Raw genomic sequence first — 17966 nt, 5'->3', positions numbered from 1 at the left:
AAGGAGAAACGAAAATAGGAAAGTGAAAATGTACTCGGGAAACGAATGCAACAGCTTGGTGCAGGGAGGACGAATCAAAGCAGAAGCCACGAAGGAAAGGATACCAAACCTCCAATCTCCCACTTGGCATCGCCGCTTGACAGCCCTCGAAGAAGATCAAAAGAAACGAAGACAGACGTGTCTGAAACACGCAGCCAGGGGAACATCATACACATAGTGACATCTTCCGAGACGGCATGGGTTGGTCTATCAAACATTAGATTAGGAAAGAAGGAATGCGATTAGTTCATGCAACAAGTGCACGGAAGGACGAAATGGGCGTTGCGAAGTGGAAATGAAATTGGGGGAAAGAGGGACATGGAGTGGAGAGATATGAGGCAGTGGTCAATCTACTCCACGGATTTGTTTAGGGAGAACCTTCACTGGGCTCGTCATCGCCAGGTAACTGTAGCTTTTGGTCGGCGGTTGGCGATACCACAATAGATGGCGTCAAGGGTGTTCGAGGAGCTGTGTCATCTCCGTCTCGAGGACTGGCGATACTCACATCATCCGGTTCAATCGGATCTGTCTGGGGAGGGGAAAGTGGTTCGGACGCAGAGGCTACCACCGAGCCATCGGCGCTGTCTTTGCTGGTACTAGAGGCACCGTTGCGTCTCCGCAGCCTGCGTTTACGCCGCTCTTCCTCGGCTGTCTCACGTCTTCTTCTTTGACGCTCACCGTCAACATTGTCCCGAAGACCCTGCAGCATGCTTGCAGCCCGGTCCGCAACGTCTTCGCTTTCTGACACATGCTGAGCATCTTGGCTCGAAGTCTCGGGGGCTTCGGACTCCAAACCCGGAGGACTCAGAAGACCCGTGTTGGCCGAGTTGGCATCGATTGCACCCGCGTTGCTCGTGTCATTGCTGCCAGTCTCTTCAATCTGTCCGGCTTCTGCGCCTTCAGACCCAGCGGGATCTGGCATTTTCTGTCCCGAAGCCACGCGGACCTGATGTCTCTCCTTCAAACGGGCGCGACGCCGACGATCGCGCTGATCCCTCGCCTGAGGAGCCGCCGCACGCAGCTTCTCCAAAAGTGAATCCATAGCACCGCTCGTGGCGGGGGACTGTGGCCCTTCTGTAGCTGTACCGGCGCCGTTTGCCAGACCTGCATTAACCCGCTTGCGAGACAGAGATGCTTCGATGCGTTTCCGATTCTCTTCCAGGCTGATGTTCTTCTCCTTGGATTTCTGGACATTGATATCACGGTTAGAATAAAGAAGCCTTCGACGCAAAGCAATTGCATGTACTTACCCTCCACTCCAGCAAGAATGTAGCCAACTTGGCGAAGAAGTCCCGCCTGGCGCCTTCATCCGTGTTATCCTCGCCGTAGAACACCATGATATCATCATAGCTCTTGACCATCTCGTCCAGGTAAAGTTGCATCTGCTCGGCCTTGCGACGAGCATCCTTCATGCTTCTTTGAACGATTTGACTGACCCGATCCTGAGGATGGAATTTCTTCGGATCACTGAGATTGCCAGCGTCCAAGCTGGCTTGGACGTTCTTAATGTTGTCTATGTACTTCTTAGCATCCGTGCGCAGTTGGTCGACGTTGAGCTTCTGAATGGCGATAACGCCGTTGATCTCATCCACAAAGCCCTCCCACTCGGGATACTGGTTTCGAACAATTCGCTCGACCAGATCTGCAAATGTAGTCTCATTCTTATCATCCTTCACCATACCGAGGCGTGCGAGGGAGCTCAGTTTGAAGCCTTGAGCTTGCTTATTGGCATCGTTCATGAAATTACCAATGTCCAAGATCAAGCCAAGAACATTCATTAGGGCCACGGAGTCTCTCAGAGACTCGCTGACCTGCACGACTTGCTGCAGTTTGGCGGAGATATGCTCGTAGTCTGGCTCATACGAGCGTGTCAACGCAAGAGCACGCATTCTTGCCTTCCAATAATGGTGCAGCTCGAACGCCGTATAAAGGTAGATCTGGTCTTCGCGCGTGAGCTCAGTAGGATCCTGCTCCCGCTCGGCGCTGGCAGCATCTGGGCCGGTCCAATCTCTACTGTATGGCGCCATAGACTTTGAGATATTCTCGGGTATGGTGCACATTTCATCCCTCTGTAAGAAATCCATGACGACCAGATTGTCGAGGATCTCCGTGTCGCAATGAATAATCATCCGTACAACATCGTCCGCAGAGAATTGAGAGAATTTGGCCATAGCAATCTGGAAAGTCTTGGACAGCTCGTTGGAGATGAGTTGTTTCTTATCCGTACGCTGTTTGCCTCCCGCGCCCTTGCCGAAGATCTTGGTCTCTTTTGCCATGAACAGTCTCTCGACTTCATCCAAGACTCCCTTCTTCGCCAGCTCCACATACTTCTCCTCCTTTGCTTGAGCAGTAGGAGCATGAGATGCCCACACGGTCACCTGCGGAGTATCGACCTTATCCCAATGGAGTGCCTTGAGTTTCTTCTTAGGCCGGATAGATGGCATGAGAGCTGTCTGGTGATGAGGAAGAGCTTGAGAAGCCATGTAGTTTGCGCGCCAACCTCCGAATCCACCAGCACCAGGTGGGGGAGGGGGTGGAGGGGCACCGAAAGAAGCACCGGGAGGAGGAGGGGGTGGTGGAGGCCCAGGTCTTCCACCGGGCGGCGGAGGAGGGGGGGGCGGAGGGGGCGGGGAACCCTGATTTTCCTGGTGGAGGAGGAGGGGGCGGAGGGGGCGGAGGTGGAACCCCGACAGCTCCTGGAGGCGGGGGCGGAGGCGGAGGAGGGGGAGGAGCGAACCCCAGCCCTCCTGGCGCAGGAGGAGGCGGAGGTGGTGGAGGAGGAGGAGGAGCGAACCCCAGCCCTCCTGGCGCAGGAGGAGGCGGAGGCGGGGGTGGGGGTGGAGGAGCAGGAGCAGGAGCACATTTATTCTCGACCTTTTCAGTTGCACCCTCGACCCTGGCTCCTTCTTGTTGTGAAGTGGCAGGGTGATCTTCTGTTCCAGGTTCAGCAAGTTTGTTGTCCACGGAGCCATTTGTCCCAGCATCGTCAGCCTCCTCAGCGTCAATCTTAGGAACCTTCGAGGCGATTTCTCCCAGGAGACCGTTGGCTTGCTTAGGATTGACTTTGGGTCGATGAAGATCAACAAGGCGTGCTTTTTCGTATATGACATCACCGGACTCGTCGACTGGCGTCTGAATCTCGGAACTGTCGTCTTGGCCCATGCCCGGTAGATGGCTTCTCTTCCGGTGAACCGATCCGAAGGCGTTGACGTCCAGGCCTTGACCTGTCCGTTGTCCGAACTCATTGTCGGCATCGGCTTCGCCATCCATCTGCTCTCGAAGCTCACGCAGTCTATCTGAGGTGACATGTTGGCCCCATACCTTGCCCTCCAGCTTGAACTGTGTCTTGGTCCGCTCGAGCTGCATCTCCAATCGCTCCAAGAGCTTCTCTCGGTCGAGGATGCCTCTCATCTGTGAAGGATCCGCTTCGGCCATGTTGCTCTTCCTGGCAGTAGATGCAGCTATATCTTGAGCGTCTCGGAGCATTAGGTAGAGTTCTCGAGTTTCCAGCTCATTCCGCTGTAACTCTTGAGCCCGTAGCCTCTGAACATCCGCAAGCTCCGCCTGCATCACTTCCTCACGTCTCCGTTGCAGCTCGATGATCCCTGTCTGCTCATCAATCTGTTTCTGCAGCTTCTTAACCAAGCCATCTGCGCCAAGCTCTACCTGGGCCTTCATCTCATCGCGCTCCGCAAGAGCAGCCTCCGCGATCTGGCGAGCTTCCAAAGATTCATCGTAAGCTCGTCTTGCCTCGGAGTCTGTATGCAGGCGGTCCAAAAGACTTTGCACGGTGAAGGTCAACCCTTGTCGGAGGTCAAGATCGGGAAGTCTACGGTCCATAGCGACATAGCTGAGCATAGCGTCCACCAGCTGGTACATACGAAGACCATCCTCGCCAGAATTCTCCCGGATCAGGAGCATGTGCTGCATGGCCGATAGGAAGTAATCATGAGCCCGAGTGCCCTGTATCCTAGCGGTGATGGCGTCTGTGATTTGCAAAGGATCACTCATATCCTTGACCTCGCCCTCGATGCTGTCCTTCGTACTGCTGCTCTCCCGTTGCAGCAGGTCTTCGTAGTCAATGGCTTCATTCTCCCTGAACCGTTCAATTTGCTTATCGATGACCTCGTACTGAAAGCCTTCCATCTTGGTCATGAGGCGCTTGATGCCGCAAGAAATGAACTGAGCTCTAATATGACAGCGGAGCTGCAAATCGCTCTCGGGCGCGTCCACCAACATATTGATGAGCAGCATGGTTGAAACAGCATATTCCATGAGATGATTCTCCATGCCTATGCCGCCGCTGCGATATTCTTCACTTGCGCCAACCAGGCTGCCCATTTTCCCTCGGCCATCGATGGTCACCTCCACAATACGCATCCAGGCGTCGAAACGGCCGGTTTCCCCATGATGATTCTTGACATGGTCCATAGCCTGGAGGACCTTCTGGTGCCCATGGCCCTCGGCCCAGTGACAGAGAAAGGTCAAGACTTCACTGACCAGCTTTCGCGTATTTAATCGAGGGGATAGCAGTGAGCTAACAAGAGCCACAATGACCTGTTGATGTGCGAGAGCATCGTCTGCTCCATATTTGTTGTTCATCAAGGCCTTTAAACATTTGACAATGTCATATTCACGATCCAAATCCTTGTCCCCTGTCGGGGGAGCTGGGACGACACCTGTGGCCTTCCTTCGATTGATCTTGGCAAGCACGTTTGTCAAAGCGATTTGACCCTGCGCCTCAACAAACGCCTTGACCCAACTGATTGGTTGCGTTCGTAGACTGACACTTAGACTGGCCAGCTGTTTCGAGGTGATTGAATCGTCCATAACCTTCTTCACATACCACTCGGGGCTTCCCTCCTCATCAGCGCGTTCCAGAATACCCGAGGGTCCATCATGGCCGTGAGTCTGCCGAGCATTCTGCCGCCGCTTCTGTTCCCCCTGTATCTCCGTCAACCGGTCCTGGTGCACCAAGGTCCACTTTTTCGAAGCCGGATAAGCGAGCATCTGTCGTTTGGCCTGCTCCGGGAGGTTCTGCCATCCTCGTTTCTGCATCAGCTCGATAAACAGTTGATCCACCACTCGATCGTCTCTCGGTCGGGCGAGATATTGCTCCTGGTTAACCGGAATCTTGGGTGGTTGAGCGGGCTGGGTCGATTGCCATGCTGCCTGTGCATTCGACAGGCGGCCGGAACTGCCATTTGATGCGTAGGTTGTGCGATCGGCGGAATTCGAGGGTGTCAGCGTGCGCGAAGAGCTCTCTGATGCATAATAGCTTGAACCCCGAGTATTAGATGACATCGACGAATGAACACTAAGCTGGTCGAAGGACAAGCGCGATTGCGCCGATGAATCTAGCGTAGAGGAGGAGCTGTGGCTAAAGCCAGTACTGGCTGCAGAGCTGCCCGGGCGTCCCCACTGCTGATATCGAGCACCCTTATCCCCCGATGTACTTCCCGTCATGGTCACGTTCAAGCCATGCGGAGGTGGCCGGGGGCCAGTTGGGTGCGACGAAGCGCTGTTGGTGGTGGTGGTGGCGGTAGTGGGGTTGTTATTGTTGGGGACGCTGGCCGGGTTCCATGCCGGGTATTGGTGGTAGTCGCTGTTTCCTTTGGCGAGATGGTTCGGCGACGGTTCTTTACGTGAGGACGAACTAGGTCTTGAGAGGTGATCAACGGGGACAGGCGATCGGGTATCGGCGGGCAAGCTCTCGTAGGGAATCGAAGTCAGGACACCTGCGGTCATGGACACGCCACTGGGATCAAACTCGTGGGGATAGTCCACGGACTGGACGGATGACCGTTTGGAATGGCGGGATGAGCGAGAGCCGGGGGCGCTTCCAGGAGGCGCCAAACTATCGTGCGAGCCATGCGAGTCGTAACGTTCGTCTACCGACTTCTCTTTGTGCAACTTCCTCCCAAAGAACGACTTCCCAGCGGAGGTCTGTCTCGATTTTTCTGGCGCAGACGTGCTGGTTGGCATCTTGACGAACGTCGCTTGGGAGATGCAAAGCGCAGCATGAGCGAAATCCGCTGAGGAAAGAGAAGGCTGAAAAGAGCGCTAATGATAATCTTCCCTTCCGTCCAAACGACTCGTCCGATTCCCGGTGTCGTCGTTAATTTAGGATTCGGATGAGAGGAAGAAATCAAGAAAGAGAAAGAGAGAGGAGAAAATAAAAGAAGATCCAAGGCGCCAGCGTAGGACCTTGCACTCCTGAATTGACTAGAAGGAAATTATTATTACCCGCAGCGGAGCGGGCGTAAGAGTAAAAGAGGGAGGGAGGAGGGAGGGAGGGAGAGAGGAAGGAAGGAGGAGGGGGAGAGAGAAAGAGAGAGAGAGAGAAAGAGGTGGGAATTCCGCCTTCTGAACACCACGGAGATTCCCCCAATGTATGGATCGCAAACGAAGGGAAAGAGGCGATCTATTCTGAGTCAAGAGATTCAGATTTCCACCTAGTAGGGCTATCCTACTCTAGCAGTTGGAAATAGAAACCCTTTTAGGATGTGGTTTAGTGGCTGGAGTCTTTTTGCATGTCAGGACTGTAAAGCACGGGGCATCAGGGGGGCGGCATGATTGAAGAGCGGCTCTAGAACACCACTTACTGTTGCAGTTAACCAGTGGCTCTCCCCAGAGTAACAGTACTGACCACGTGATATGATATGATTCTATCTTTGTCCTGCACTGCACTGCACTGCACGTACCCTTGACCGCCTACCATTCTCAGACTACTCGAGCAGACTATTCGAAGGTGGGACGGACTGCCATGGCGGAATCACGTGCACGGAGGTTATCGGCGGCCTCGTCGGAGCAGGTGAGTGGAGAGAATAGCCAGACCATGTGCTGTTCCACTGTGCTGTTAAATTTCCCCGATGGTTGAACCTCTGTATCTGTGGAGATCTCTGGTTACTATGGCATTTTAATTTTCTGTCTCTTGGGGATTGGATCACACAGCCTTGCGTCGTGCATTGGTTACCCGCTTGCGATTGCTGCTGCCTTCTCCTATTCCTCCTCCTCCACTTCCTCCGCTTCCGCTTCCTCTTTCTTCTGGAGAGTAGACGACACACGACAAGCGCCGGATTCCTCGGGCCCGGAGGGACGCTTGCAAGCCAAGATGGGTTCCGCATCAAATTTTGCAAAGGTGAACCTCTTCTTCCATCAGCCCCCATATCTGACTCGTCACGGCCCTAACAGACGGCTTCCTTGCGCAGACGATGATCATCCCCGCGGTGATCTCGCTAACCCTTTATCTCCTTTTCTCCTTCGTGATCATCCCCTTCTTTCGACGTTATCATCAACGTTACTCGCAGTATCTGCCGCTCCACACGATCTCCGCCCACACGTTGACCCTTCGGGACCGCATCGCCGATGCCATCATGCGCCGGTTCTTGCCCTCATCGTGGCAGCGGCAGCATCTAGCCGACCAGGACGACAACATCAGTATATACGATGAAGAGGGCGAGATCATGGTGGGGATGGACATGGATGTAGAGCGAAGAGGGGCCCTCGAACGGCAACGCAACTCAGTTGTCGACTCTGGGAGACGACTCAGTCGGGAACTCGAGGCCGGGTTCATGGATGACAGTGAGGACGAGGAAGAGAACCATCCGCAGTCTCGACGCTAGTTTTTGCAATAATCCGCTTCCCATGTCTTTAATACCTATAGAGATATTTACGGAATGCTGTCACTAACTCACTCCCACATGTCACTGAGGATGTCATCACATCTTTGCGCAGCCAGCTGGGTCACAATATCTACAGTGCTCGAAGTGGAAACCACCCGTATAAGTTATGTTATGTAGCTAAGTTAAGTTCATAGGTTCAGGTTAGAGTCAAGTAGGCTGAAGTGGCCATTGACTCGCACAGAACACAACACAACATTCGGGGCCTAGAGGCTGCATGAATACCACAACTCCAGATGAATGGGTCCATTGCGGCGGCACGGGGCAGGTTTTCTTATTGCGGAAGGAATCCAGATATAGACTACTGTCAAGGCGTCGCCAGGAAAGTCTATGTCAGTGCTCAACATTCCAAGCTTACGAATGTGTGGGGCAGCTTCGGAAACAGCCCGATGCCATGCGCAAAGAAATTTGAAGTGAAGATATTTGTATTTTGAAGGTATCATAAATAGCTAAATCGTCAAGGAGACGTTCAAACCAGGAACGTCTGCCGAACTATTCGAGTCATGTATTTCATATTAATGTCCTCCAGGGTTTAAGCCTTGTTGCGCTGACCGTAGGCGCGAGTGACATAGTCACCATTGTGGACGATGAGGTCCTCGTTTCTGTAGTCGTGGCGACCGGAGAAGTAGCTCTCGAGGATGGCCTTGGTGCCGTTGGCATAACGGATCTGGGCGTCAATGGAGGTACCAGACATGTGGGGAACCATGGCGTTGCCGCCGCCCCAGGGGCCCTGGACGTAGCGCAGAGGGTGATCCTTGGGGGCGGGCTGAGGGAACCAGACATCACCTCCGTAGCCTCTCAAGTGACCAGACTTGACGGCCTCGGCGACGTCCTCCTTGACAACGATGGCACCGCGAGCGGTGTTGATGAGCCAGGAACCTGGAGAGTTGTATTAGTGTCTGAGATTCTTTGCCGATACGAAAAGAGGCATCTTACCCTTCTTCATCTTGGAGATGAGGTCCTTGTTGAACAGACCACGAGTCTTCTCGTGCAGAGGGCAGTTGATGGTAACAACATCACACTGAGCGAGCATCTCCTCGAGGTCGTCAACACGGCGGCAGCCGATCTCCTTCTCGACCTCAGGGGAGAGGGGCTGGTAGTCGTAGTAGAGCAGCTCCTTGCAGTCGAAAGGCTTGAGACGGCGCAGGACACGCTCACCGATGCGGCCGACAGCGACAGTTCCGACGACCTTGTTCTCCAAATCGTACTCGTTCTTGGCAACGGCAGCAACGTCCCATTCACCGTTACGGATCTGCTCATGGGCAGGAACGAAGTTGCGGACCAGGGTGAGGATAGTCATGACAACGTGCTCCGCAACGGAGACGACATTGCAGCCAGTGACTTCGGCAACAGTGATACCGCCATTGGTCTTGTTGGCAGCGTTGAGGTCGACGTGGTCGGAGCCAACACCGGCAGTGACGGCGATCTTAAGGTTCTTGGCCTTGGCCAAACGCTCCGCGGTGAGGTAACCGGGGTGGAAGCTGAACCGACCGAGTTAGTGGCTAAAAGGGGTTGCTAGGGGGGCGGGGCATAACAGGAAGTGTTATGTTAAGGGAAGCCACATACGGGGTGGTGATGATGACTTCGGCATCAACGAGCTCCTTATCGAAAGTGGAGTTCTCACCCTCCTTGTCAGAGGTGGTGACCAGAGTGTGGCCCTGGTCCTCCAGCCACTTTCTCAAACCAAGCTCGTTCTCAGTGGTACCCAGAAGACCAGGCTGCTGCTTGGCGTGCTCACCGCCCTAATCATTGTTTGTTAATTGATGTTTTGTCGTCAGTGATGGATCTGGGCCGAGGCCGAAGCCGACGACGGACTTACGTCATAGAGAACCATAAGAACCTTGCCCTGTAGATTGGCCGAGGCGGTTAGCGTACGTGCACCAGCAATGGAGTTGGCCAAAGGTGAGGTCCGAAAGGGACTGCTGCCCGCCGATGCGAGAGGGCCTCTGCTTGAAAGAAGAGAAGTCGCAGGCCGTCGAAGTTGACGGGAGACGGAGCGCATAAATACCATTTTGAAAGAGTAGAGTCAAATTGACTGATGATTTGATGGATGGATTGGTTGAGAGAGAAAGAACTGAAGGATCTTGTAGACCTGTAAAGCGGAGGGTCAGCTTGCCATTATATATACCCAGTAGCGATGAAAGAAGTTGGAGAAGGCAAGGTAAGATTCTGGCCCGCAGCCACCACCAACGTTACGGCCTGCCAGTGTTCGGAGACCTTTGCGAGCTTGGATGCAGTGCAACAAGGAAGAGCGGGGAACGATGACAGACAGAAGTGGAGACCAAACTGCCTGCAATACTGCACTGGCTGACTGGGAAGAAAATCTCCCAAAAAAATAAAGAAAAAAAAATAGCTGCAGACTGCACTGCAGGCAAGAATTGTCTCAACAACGATGCTGAGGGGAAATCGACTTACCGAAAGCGGGATGGAAATTGATTGAGCGTGTACCTTGGTAGCAAGGAAGACAATGGGAAGATGACCCAAGAATGATGATAAGATGCGATGATAGGAGACACTGATGGTAAATGGAAGGCAGAACTTAAGAGGGCGGGGAATTTGGCCAAATTTATAGGTCCATTTTCATACATTCTCACCGAGTTGGCTTCCCCCCCCCCCCCCCCTCTCTCTCTCTCGTGATTTTACTGTACTACTGTACTGATTGTACTTGATGGATACCTTAGGTAGTACTCAATTATTGCTATTTTAGGTAGGGTACAGTACACTATCCGTTCCTCCGTCTTCCGGCGAGAAGGAGCGGAGGAGGAGAGGAGAGGGGAGGGGAGGGGAGGGGAGGGGGTGCCGCAGGCAGGCAGTGTGGGTGTGGGTACAGTACAGTACTAGACTCGGAAAGAGGGGTGGATCACTACCACCAGCCAACCTTGAAACCATGGCAGGTGGCAGATCATCCCAGTTAGGGGTTCACCAAGCTTTCTCCGCACACGGGACTCCCTCCCGTCTTTGCGGTCGTTAGGTTGATAGTCAATGCTATGTAAATTAGTACTAAAGTAAAGTGAAATGGTCCGAGTAGTTAGACTATCCTGGAACTCAATCCTCGATTGCAGGGAGCGATCTGTCGGTGCACGTTTGTATCACTCTATTATCTAAACAGTCAATGTATACACATAGTACAGTACACATACGATGTCACTATGCTCCACGAGTACAAAGCTCATGCGGGGATCTGGAATGCAATGCAAATGTAACTAGAGTTACAGTAGACTACAGTAGCCGTGGTGAGCCGATGAGGGGGAATCCGAGCAAGGGCCGAGCCTTTGCCAGATAACTCGGAGCTAGATACGTCTCAGTACTGTACCTGGCAGGGCGATCAGCCAGGATTGTCCCCGCATAGCATTGCCGCGGCGCTACTGCAGAGTTGAGTCGGTGCTACGACTAAATTATGAATGGGTCTTTTGGCTCGATTCAGATAATCAACGGGCAGAATTACTGTTTTGTCTGGCTGCTGTCAGTTGGGTACCTAGTACGGAGAATGGACTGGAATCTTACCATCCGTTCATCCATGATTGTCCCGCATTCCACCCAGTTCGGATAGCTCCATCCTTTCCCCTCATGAGGGGAAGACTGCCCGTCATAGCATGGCGGCAGTGAGGGGTAATTTGACTCCTCACGAGAAAGTCTCCCCGCATGGCCTCCCAGATGCTGTCTCTCATAGCAGGCCAGGACCCCATGTGGAAATGTTATGGTGAAAAGTCGCTTCGTTTCAATCTGTGTAGCTCAGTACAAGACTGACACACAGAACAGACATCTATGTGTCTACTAGAGCTTGACTCTCCCCTTACATTGAATTTCGTCGTGGGGTAGTCAGCGCAAGCGCAGTCCGATAACCGATAACTAACGAATTACTGACAACCCAAGCTTGAGCGTTCTTCTACCTCCCCCCGACCGAAGCGATTTTTCCCTCAAATGCAATTCCTCCACTTCCTGGAAACCGAAATTCGACCGCATTATCTCCGGCACTGGTTCTCTGGGAGAGAATATTCAGTTGACGTTGATGTCTTGGAAGAGAACCACATTGGAATCTCCATAATTTGAGACAGACGTCACGCCCGACCCCGACCGCAGCGGCGGCGGCAGCATGAGGGGAAACCATCCGTCTGTTCCCCACTACCAGCGTGTCCGCGTGTCTGCCTCCTCATTGCCCACACCCATTGCCCTGCCGGTCTTGCCGCATCACACGATACGCCTGTCTGCTCGTTGACCCCAAGTGTTGAAACGCTCCCCTTCGGACTCACGAAGCGCTTGCGACGCCCGGTGGCCAATAACACAGTACCGGGCGAAAGGGCCCTTGATCATAGGTGTCGCGAGCTTCAAACTTGGGTGGAATCTCTACTGATTTCGAGACAACAAGGTGCACGAACCACAATTTTTGTTTCGCTTCTTGAGTTTGGAGTTGGTATATTCTATTCATCCTATTAGGATGTCTTCTATCTATAGTACAATTTTTCCGAATAATAGGCAGCGCATGCTTCGCGTGAAACACGGAACATGATTCGAAGCTTCTGGCGATATGATATCGCTTCTAAAATACAACATTGACCACCTTGCCGCCTTTGACAACAATTACTCGTCGGCGCTTCTCCCAGTCGTTCTTCTCCCGCAGCCATGTTCGTCCTTCGTCGGTTTCTAGAATGCGACTGATAATCCAGTCTTGTTCATCTGTGGTGTTCGCGTTGGCTTCGGCGGTCGTGGGCGAAAGTCGCTGTGGGATTTTCACACTGAATCGCAATTTTCCGTTAACTTGAACCGCGACAGTCTGCCCTCCTCGTGCGGACAGTATGTCGGCCTCGGCGGGGGCCAGAAGGGGTGTGGGCCAGTTGCAGTCGAATATACTTGGGATAGCTGCCGTTTCCGAAGCGGCATCGGCTGAGTTCCTCGTCACCACCGAGCCGTTTAGGATCTCCCAGCACTCGGAGGCAAGAGCCGGAGCGATTGGCGAGAGAAGACGAAGTAGGGACGAAACAGTCAGGTAGAGAACTTCGGGTGAGGTGGGGGTGGATGATACAAGAGCATTGGTTAGCTTGGTCAGGTCAGAAACGACGGTATTCAGGCCATAGCGATTGGTCTCAATGCAGTTGGTGACGGAATATATGGTTCGATGTGTGGTAAGTAGAGCGTTAGCATCACCATCAGCCAGGCTTTGGAGGGCCCCGGGCAGCGCAAGCGCATGGCCGGAAGATGTCTTCAAGTCCGATACGCCCAACGCAATTGATGAAGAAGACAACGTTTTCTGGGTGTCAGTAACGAGCTTCCAGAGTCGACCAAACCAGCGCTCCATACCAACAATCTTCGTCTCGTCCCATTCCAGCACCTCGCTGACCGGGGCGGAAAAGAGGACATGGGCGCGAATAGTATCTGCGCCATACTTCAAAGCACACCCAGTCGGGTCGACACCGTTGTGCTTACTTTTCGACATCTTTTCAAAGGATATCGCTGGCGTAACTTGCGTTCCTTTGATAAGTGGTTTATCTGGGTTTGACAGGTCCAGCTCGGAAAGAAGGAGGAATTTGCCTGTAGATGGATCCGAGAATGTCTTGCCATGCACCATACCCTGTGAAAGGAGGGACTTGAAGGGTTCAAATGGACCCGATACATTTCCAGCGCGAGCTAACTCTGGAAATAATTCGGACTGTGAGAGAGATTTGTAGATGAACCGGGCGTAGAGAAGGTGCAAGATCGCGTGCTCAACGCCGCCAACGTAGATATCAACCGGTCGCGCCACAGACGGCGAAAAGGGCGATTGTTTGTTCTTTGGGTCCAAGAATCGGAGATAGTACCACGAAGAGTCAACGAACGTGTCCATGGTATCCGTGTCTCGCTTGGCTGAGTGGCCGCAGCTTGGGCATTGCGTGTTCACCCAGTCGTGCGATGATTCGAGAGGGTTGCCCTTCTTGCCCTTCAGCCAGTCGCCTTTGATCTTGGGCAGTTTGACGGGAAGCTGTTCTGACGGGACGGGAACAGGACCGCAACTATCACAATGGATGATGGGAATCGGAGTACCCCAGTAACGCTGTCGGCTGATCAGCCAGTCTCTCAGTCTCCATTGTTCCACAAAGTCCCCGCGGCCAACTTGCTTGAGATCGTTAACGATCTGCTTCTTGGCGTCACTGGAATGCAGACCCTGGTATTTCCAACACAGGGAATTGAGATAACCTTCCTGCGTGAATGCTTTTGCGTCATTCGACGAAACGACACTGGTGTTTGATTCGTCTGGCTTGCCTTCCCGTTGAGGCCCGATGACAACAGGTATAGATTCCGGGTTCACGTTCTCCTTGAAAAATGCAAGATCTCGAGCATCGTGACCAGGGACTCCCATCACTGCGCCTTCACCATAGTCACTCAAAACGTATGGCGCCGCAAAGATAGGTAGCTGCCGAGCAACGTGAGGACTTTCCTTATCAATAACATGTAAAGGATGGGAGGCAGTCAGGGTAGTCAATTTGTAGCCAGCTTTCGAATCTGCTGGAAGCGAAGCAGCAGTATCGAGGAACTTCTGCAGCTCAAAGTCCTTCTTCGCGGACTCTAGGACGAGGGGATGATTCAGCGACAAGGCGAGGTACTCAACTCCGTAAAGAGTATCCGGTCGCGTTGTGAACACGCCGATGTCAGTACTTCCGTCTTGCTTGCCATCAATGGCGACTGGGAATCGAATGTTCGCGCCCTGCGACTTTCCTAGCCAGTTTCTCTGCATTGAGAGCACACGTTCCGGCCATTCGCCAGACAAGGAGTCCAGGTCCTTGAGGAGCATCTCCTTGAAAGCTGTGATACGGAAAAACCACTGTTTGAGTTTCAATTTTTCGACCTTCGCGCCGGAGCGCCACGAGCAACCGTTGGCATCAACCTAGTTCCGCGGTCAGTCCAACGGCCATGAGGACTCCTTGTATCTCAACACCCACCTGCTCATTCGCGAGTACCGTTTTGTCTACGGGATCATAATTCACAACCGCTTCATCCTGGTATGCGAGGCCCTTCTCGTATAGCATTAAAAATATCCGTTGCGTGTGTTCGTAGAATTCCGGTGAGCAAGTCGCGAATTCCTGCATGTTCGAGTAAACATCAGTGTTGTTCCCACGGTAGAGAGAAGAGCATCAGAAAGAGGCGGGAGTTTCCGGTAACCACTCACAGACTCCCAGTTGAAAGAGGTCGATATGCTGCGTAACTGTTCCTTCATCTTCGACATGTTGCTGTTCGTCCATTCCGCCGGGTCTATCCCCCGCTCAATCGCAGCGTTCTCTGCTGGCAGCCCGAATGCATCCCACCCCATTGGATGCAAAACGTCGTGTCCTCGCATGCGATAGAACCGAGCCAGCACATCTGAGATGGTATACACTCGCAAATGGCCCATGTGTAAGGTTCCCGATGGGTAAGGGAACATAGACAGAACGTAAGACTTGGGCTTCGCTTCTGTCCCCTGGGTATCTCCCGCAGCATTGCGTTCAGATAGACAATTGGCAGAGTCCGCTTGCCATTTTGCCTGCCATTTCTTGTCAAGCGCTAACAAATCGAGTTTTCTAGTGATAGATGCTGCCGTTGGCGTGATGGTCGTCGCATGTCTCGAGAAACTGGAGGAAACGGAGATCGGGTGGGGTTTGGCGCAATTCCACGGTCTTTGTCTCAGGACCGACCGTATCTGGCCTGAGCGAGAACGTAGAAGGGCTTGCATTATGTTCGTTTCATCATTCACTTGTTGCGGTCCTTACTGTGAGCTAGCGAAAATCGGCTGTTCTGGGAGACTCTTCGCATCAATCGTCATCGTATCCGTCGGTTTGGCGTAGCCCAGAAAGGCTTAGCTCATATAGCACTACAATGCAGCTTGACTATGCTGATGATTAGTCATGAAGCTCAATTCATAACTAACCTAACTACGGAATACTTATTCAATTTACTCAACCACTTCAGCGTCTCGTCATATCGCCATGTTTGCACCTCACGGGGGCTGTCTCAATGTCTTAGACTATTGTCCTTCCCTTCTTCCGTCTAGTTCCAGCTTTGTCGCTTCTGTCGAGTGAAGACCAACTATCGAAGGACTATCGGTGCCGAGCAATATATTTAGATCATATTCTACAGAGCGCTGGCTGTAAAGTCAATCAGGGAAATAATTCGACCTGCGCTAAAGGAGAAATGTTCGTGCCTATGCACTATATAATTATATTCATCGTAGACACTGATACGTATTATATTGTCTAAAGTGGACGATTGCGGGTATGCCTCACCAAGAGAACTAGGTATAGGCCTGCAATATGTTAAGTATCGAAGTACTATACGGAGGACTCCATGGTAGGTAAAGGCATTTATTCAGGAGAAGGTCTACTGGTTCAGAGTCTCCCTTGGGTCTTGCTTCAGCTCCCCTGTACTAGTCCAGATCTGGCTTGGAGCAGATTTCGATCTTTGAACCATGGATCGGGAGAGCATCAAACTTCGATAGAACAACGTGAAACACTCTAGAACTCGTTCGTTCATCGTTCTTCTAACTGCTGTCCCGGGAAGTCGAAACTGGTCTGAAAGACGGTCAACCCATGGAGTACATCAATCTGTACAGTCTCGCCCTCTCAAATATTCAGTCTAGGTGGGACCTTCAAAAAGAAAGAAGGAGGAATGACGAAAGAGTTTCAGTAGGGAAAAGGCTCGAATGACGATCACAGGTGCCAATATAAGGATTTACGCGGTCAGAAATAGATCTCGAGACTTGGAACATCCCCTGAGTTTGAGTACACAGTATGAGTATGCTAGTACTGGAGTATGTACTGAGTACAAACGTACATACACCATACATCTTAGCCGGCGAGGCGATGACGAAGAAGGAAGCTTGCTTGATGGTGCCTGAGGATCATCCCGCAACCGGGATGGAACCATGCAGTTCTTTCTGTCTGGATCGAGATTCCATCTCGCGACTAGTAAGTACGGAGTACTGTATCTAGGTACTCATACATCTTCTCCTCCACCTCCCCCTCAAGACCTCAAGACACCCCCGGGCCCCTCCTTCCAACTTTCTCTTTCCTCCTTCTCCATTCATGAATCTCCCCCATTTTGGCTGCATCCTTCACGTTTGGTATTCCCGATCGACATCTGCGAAAGATGGAGCCCAAGATCTGCCATCCGTGGATTCAGGGTTCTGTGTGCCGTCTAATCGTCGTCTTCGTCCTCTATGAACAACCCCACTGTCATCCTCGGGCGCCGCGGTAATATGAGTAATAAGCAAACTTTGGTACCTCACCTTCACTAAGTTGGTTGACAGACTCCACTTGGGATGAGTTGGCAAGTTTAGGGAGAAAAAGCCAGGAAGGATCCGTGACTCCGACGACCGACAACGGTACGTACGTTTTCTGCCAAGTGCTAATTGCCCCTGACGATTATCATTGGGCCAGCTGCGGACAAAAAAGACCAAGATATTTTTCTTCACTGCCAATAAAACCTTCTGGAATCGTTGGCCTCCTTTTTCCTTCTTGCCCACACGACAACTCGCTAGAATTCCTGCGGTGGTCCAGCTCCACCGCAGTTGGATTCAACGCTAGCACGATTACTCCCTCCACGATTTGGACTCGTCACATTATAATCGATGCCCTCGTGGAGATTGATGAGAGGCTAAGCCCCCCCCTCCTCTCCCCGCCTGTGATCGAGTCGTACGGCGTACAAGAAGGTAATCTAGGGCCTAGAGTACTTTCGGCGTGCAGAACAGAATATGCACTTCTTATAATATGTACATAAGACCAAGCGGACCTTGCATTGCCAGTGAATCATGGCCAACCGACTGGCTTGCGTCTTCCGTGCCCACAGTTGACTTTTGAATGGTGCCTGCTTCTCACTCCACTTCGCAATCTTCGAACTCCTGGTCTGAGTCCATTCAACTTTGGGTCGGGGGGGGGTGGAAGGCGGATATACTTAGATCAACGCGAAGCGAAATGACCTCAGCCAGGCTTCAATCTCGCTCGCAGCAGAGCACAAATCCGTACTTGTCTGGAGTTCCGGAGACATGTCGATCTGCGACCACATTTGTCTTGGATCCGAACGGCGAAGAATGTTTGGAGCCAGGAGGGAGACTATCAAGATTCGAGAGAAACCGTACGGCGAACTTACTGGATGTTAGTACTGTCCATCGGGCCAGACCCTCTCACACCCTTTCTCCCTGGCGGTCATCCCGCGCCATCCCGCTAGCTGTCCGTCCCCCTCGCAAGTTTCGAGGCGACCATGGGCGGAGCAGGTAGGCCACCGTCTGCCCGAAGGGGAGTCGGA

General features: G+C 52.6%; 4 protein-coding genes across 4 annotated transcripts; 1 reads left to right on the top strand and 3 right to left on the bottom strand.

Annotated features, from left to right (window-relative positions):
* Positions 1-406: 406 nt before the first annotated feature.
* On the bottom strand, positions 407-6024 carry ASPACDRAFT_54074 (formin sepA; the record flags this gene model as incomplete). Its single annotated transcript, XM_020202824.1, has 3 exons — positions 407-1225; positions 1290-2628; positions 2675-6024. 3 exons carry the CDS (start codon positions 6022-6024, stop codon positions 407-409), a joined length of 5508 nt encoding a protein of 1835 aa, XP_020053690.1.
* An 866-nt stretch (positions 6025-6890) lies between these two features.
* On the top strand, positions 6891-8060 carry ASPACDRAFT_80798 (uncharacterized protein). The gene is made up of 2 exons (XM_020205734.1): positions 6891-7180; positions 7251-8060. The coding sequence occupies exons 1-2, from the start codon at positions 7154-7156 to the stop codon at positions 7662-7664; spliced, it is 441 nt and encodes a 146-aa protein (XP_020053689.1). The 5' UTR covers positions 6891-7153; the 3' UTR covers positions 7665-8060.
* Positions 8061-8131: 71 nt separating this feature from the next.
* fdh (formate dehydrogenase (NAD+) FDH1) lies at positions 8132-9813 on the bottom strand. Its single transcript, XM_020205733.1, has 4 exons — positions 9541-9813; positions 9288-9463; positions 8658-9202; positions 8132-8600 (listed from the first exon to the last, which is right to left on the bottom strand). The coding sequence occupies exons 1-4, from the start codon at positions 9730-9732 to the stop codon at positions 8254-8256; spliced, it is 1260 nt and encodes a 419-aa protein (XP_020053688.1). The 5' UTR covers positions 9733-9813; the 3' UTR covers positions 8132-8253.
* Positions 9814-12258: 2445 nt separating this feature from the next.
* On the bottom strand, positions 12259-15399 carry ASPACDRAFT_33320 (leucine--tRNA ligase NAM2; the record flags this gene model as incomplete). Its single annotated transcript, XM_020199947.1, has 3 exons — positions 12259-14577; positions 14633-14773; positions 14860-15399. 3 exons carry the CDS (start codon positions 15397-15399, stop codon positions 12259-12261), a joined length of 3000 nt encoding a protein of 999 aa, XP_020053687.1.
* Positions 15400-17966: the final 2567 nt, after the last annotated feature.

This window comes from Aspergillus aculeatus, assembly GCF_001890905.1.
Source record: "Aspergillus aculeatus ATCC 16872 unplaced genomic scaffold ASPACscaffold_14, whole genome shotgun sequence".
Classification (NCBI taxonomy): Eukaryota; Fungi; Ascomycota; class Eurotiomycetes; order Eurotiales; family Aspergillaceae; genus Aspergillus; species Aspergillus aculeatus.
Note: the sequence above shows the minus strand (reverse complement) of the source record. Positions and strands in the feature narration are given on the sequence as shown.

Coding starts and splice junctions, on each gene's coding strand:
- fdh (XM_020205733.1), bottom strand. CDS start 9,732: ATGGTATTTATGCGCTCCGTCTCCCGTCAACTTCGACGGCCTGCGACT. Junction 9,464..9,540: donor TTCTTATGGTTCTCTATGAC/GTAAGTCCGTCG, acceptor AACAATGATTAG/GGCGGTGAGCACGCCAAGCA. Junction 8,601..8,657: donor CATCTCCAAGATGAAGAAGG/GTAAGATGCCTC, acceptor ACAACTCTCCAG/GTTCCTGGCTCATCAACACC.
- ASPACDRAFT_80798 (XM_020205734.1), top strand. CDS start 7,154: ATGGGTTCCGCATCAAATTTTGCAAAG. Junction 7,181..7,250: donor CCGCATCAAATTTTGCAAAG/GTGAACCTCTTC, acceptor TTCCTTGCGCAG/ACGATGATCATCCCCGCGGT.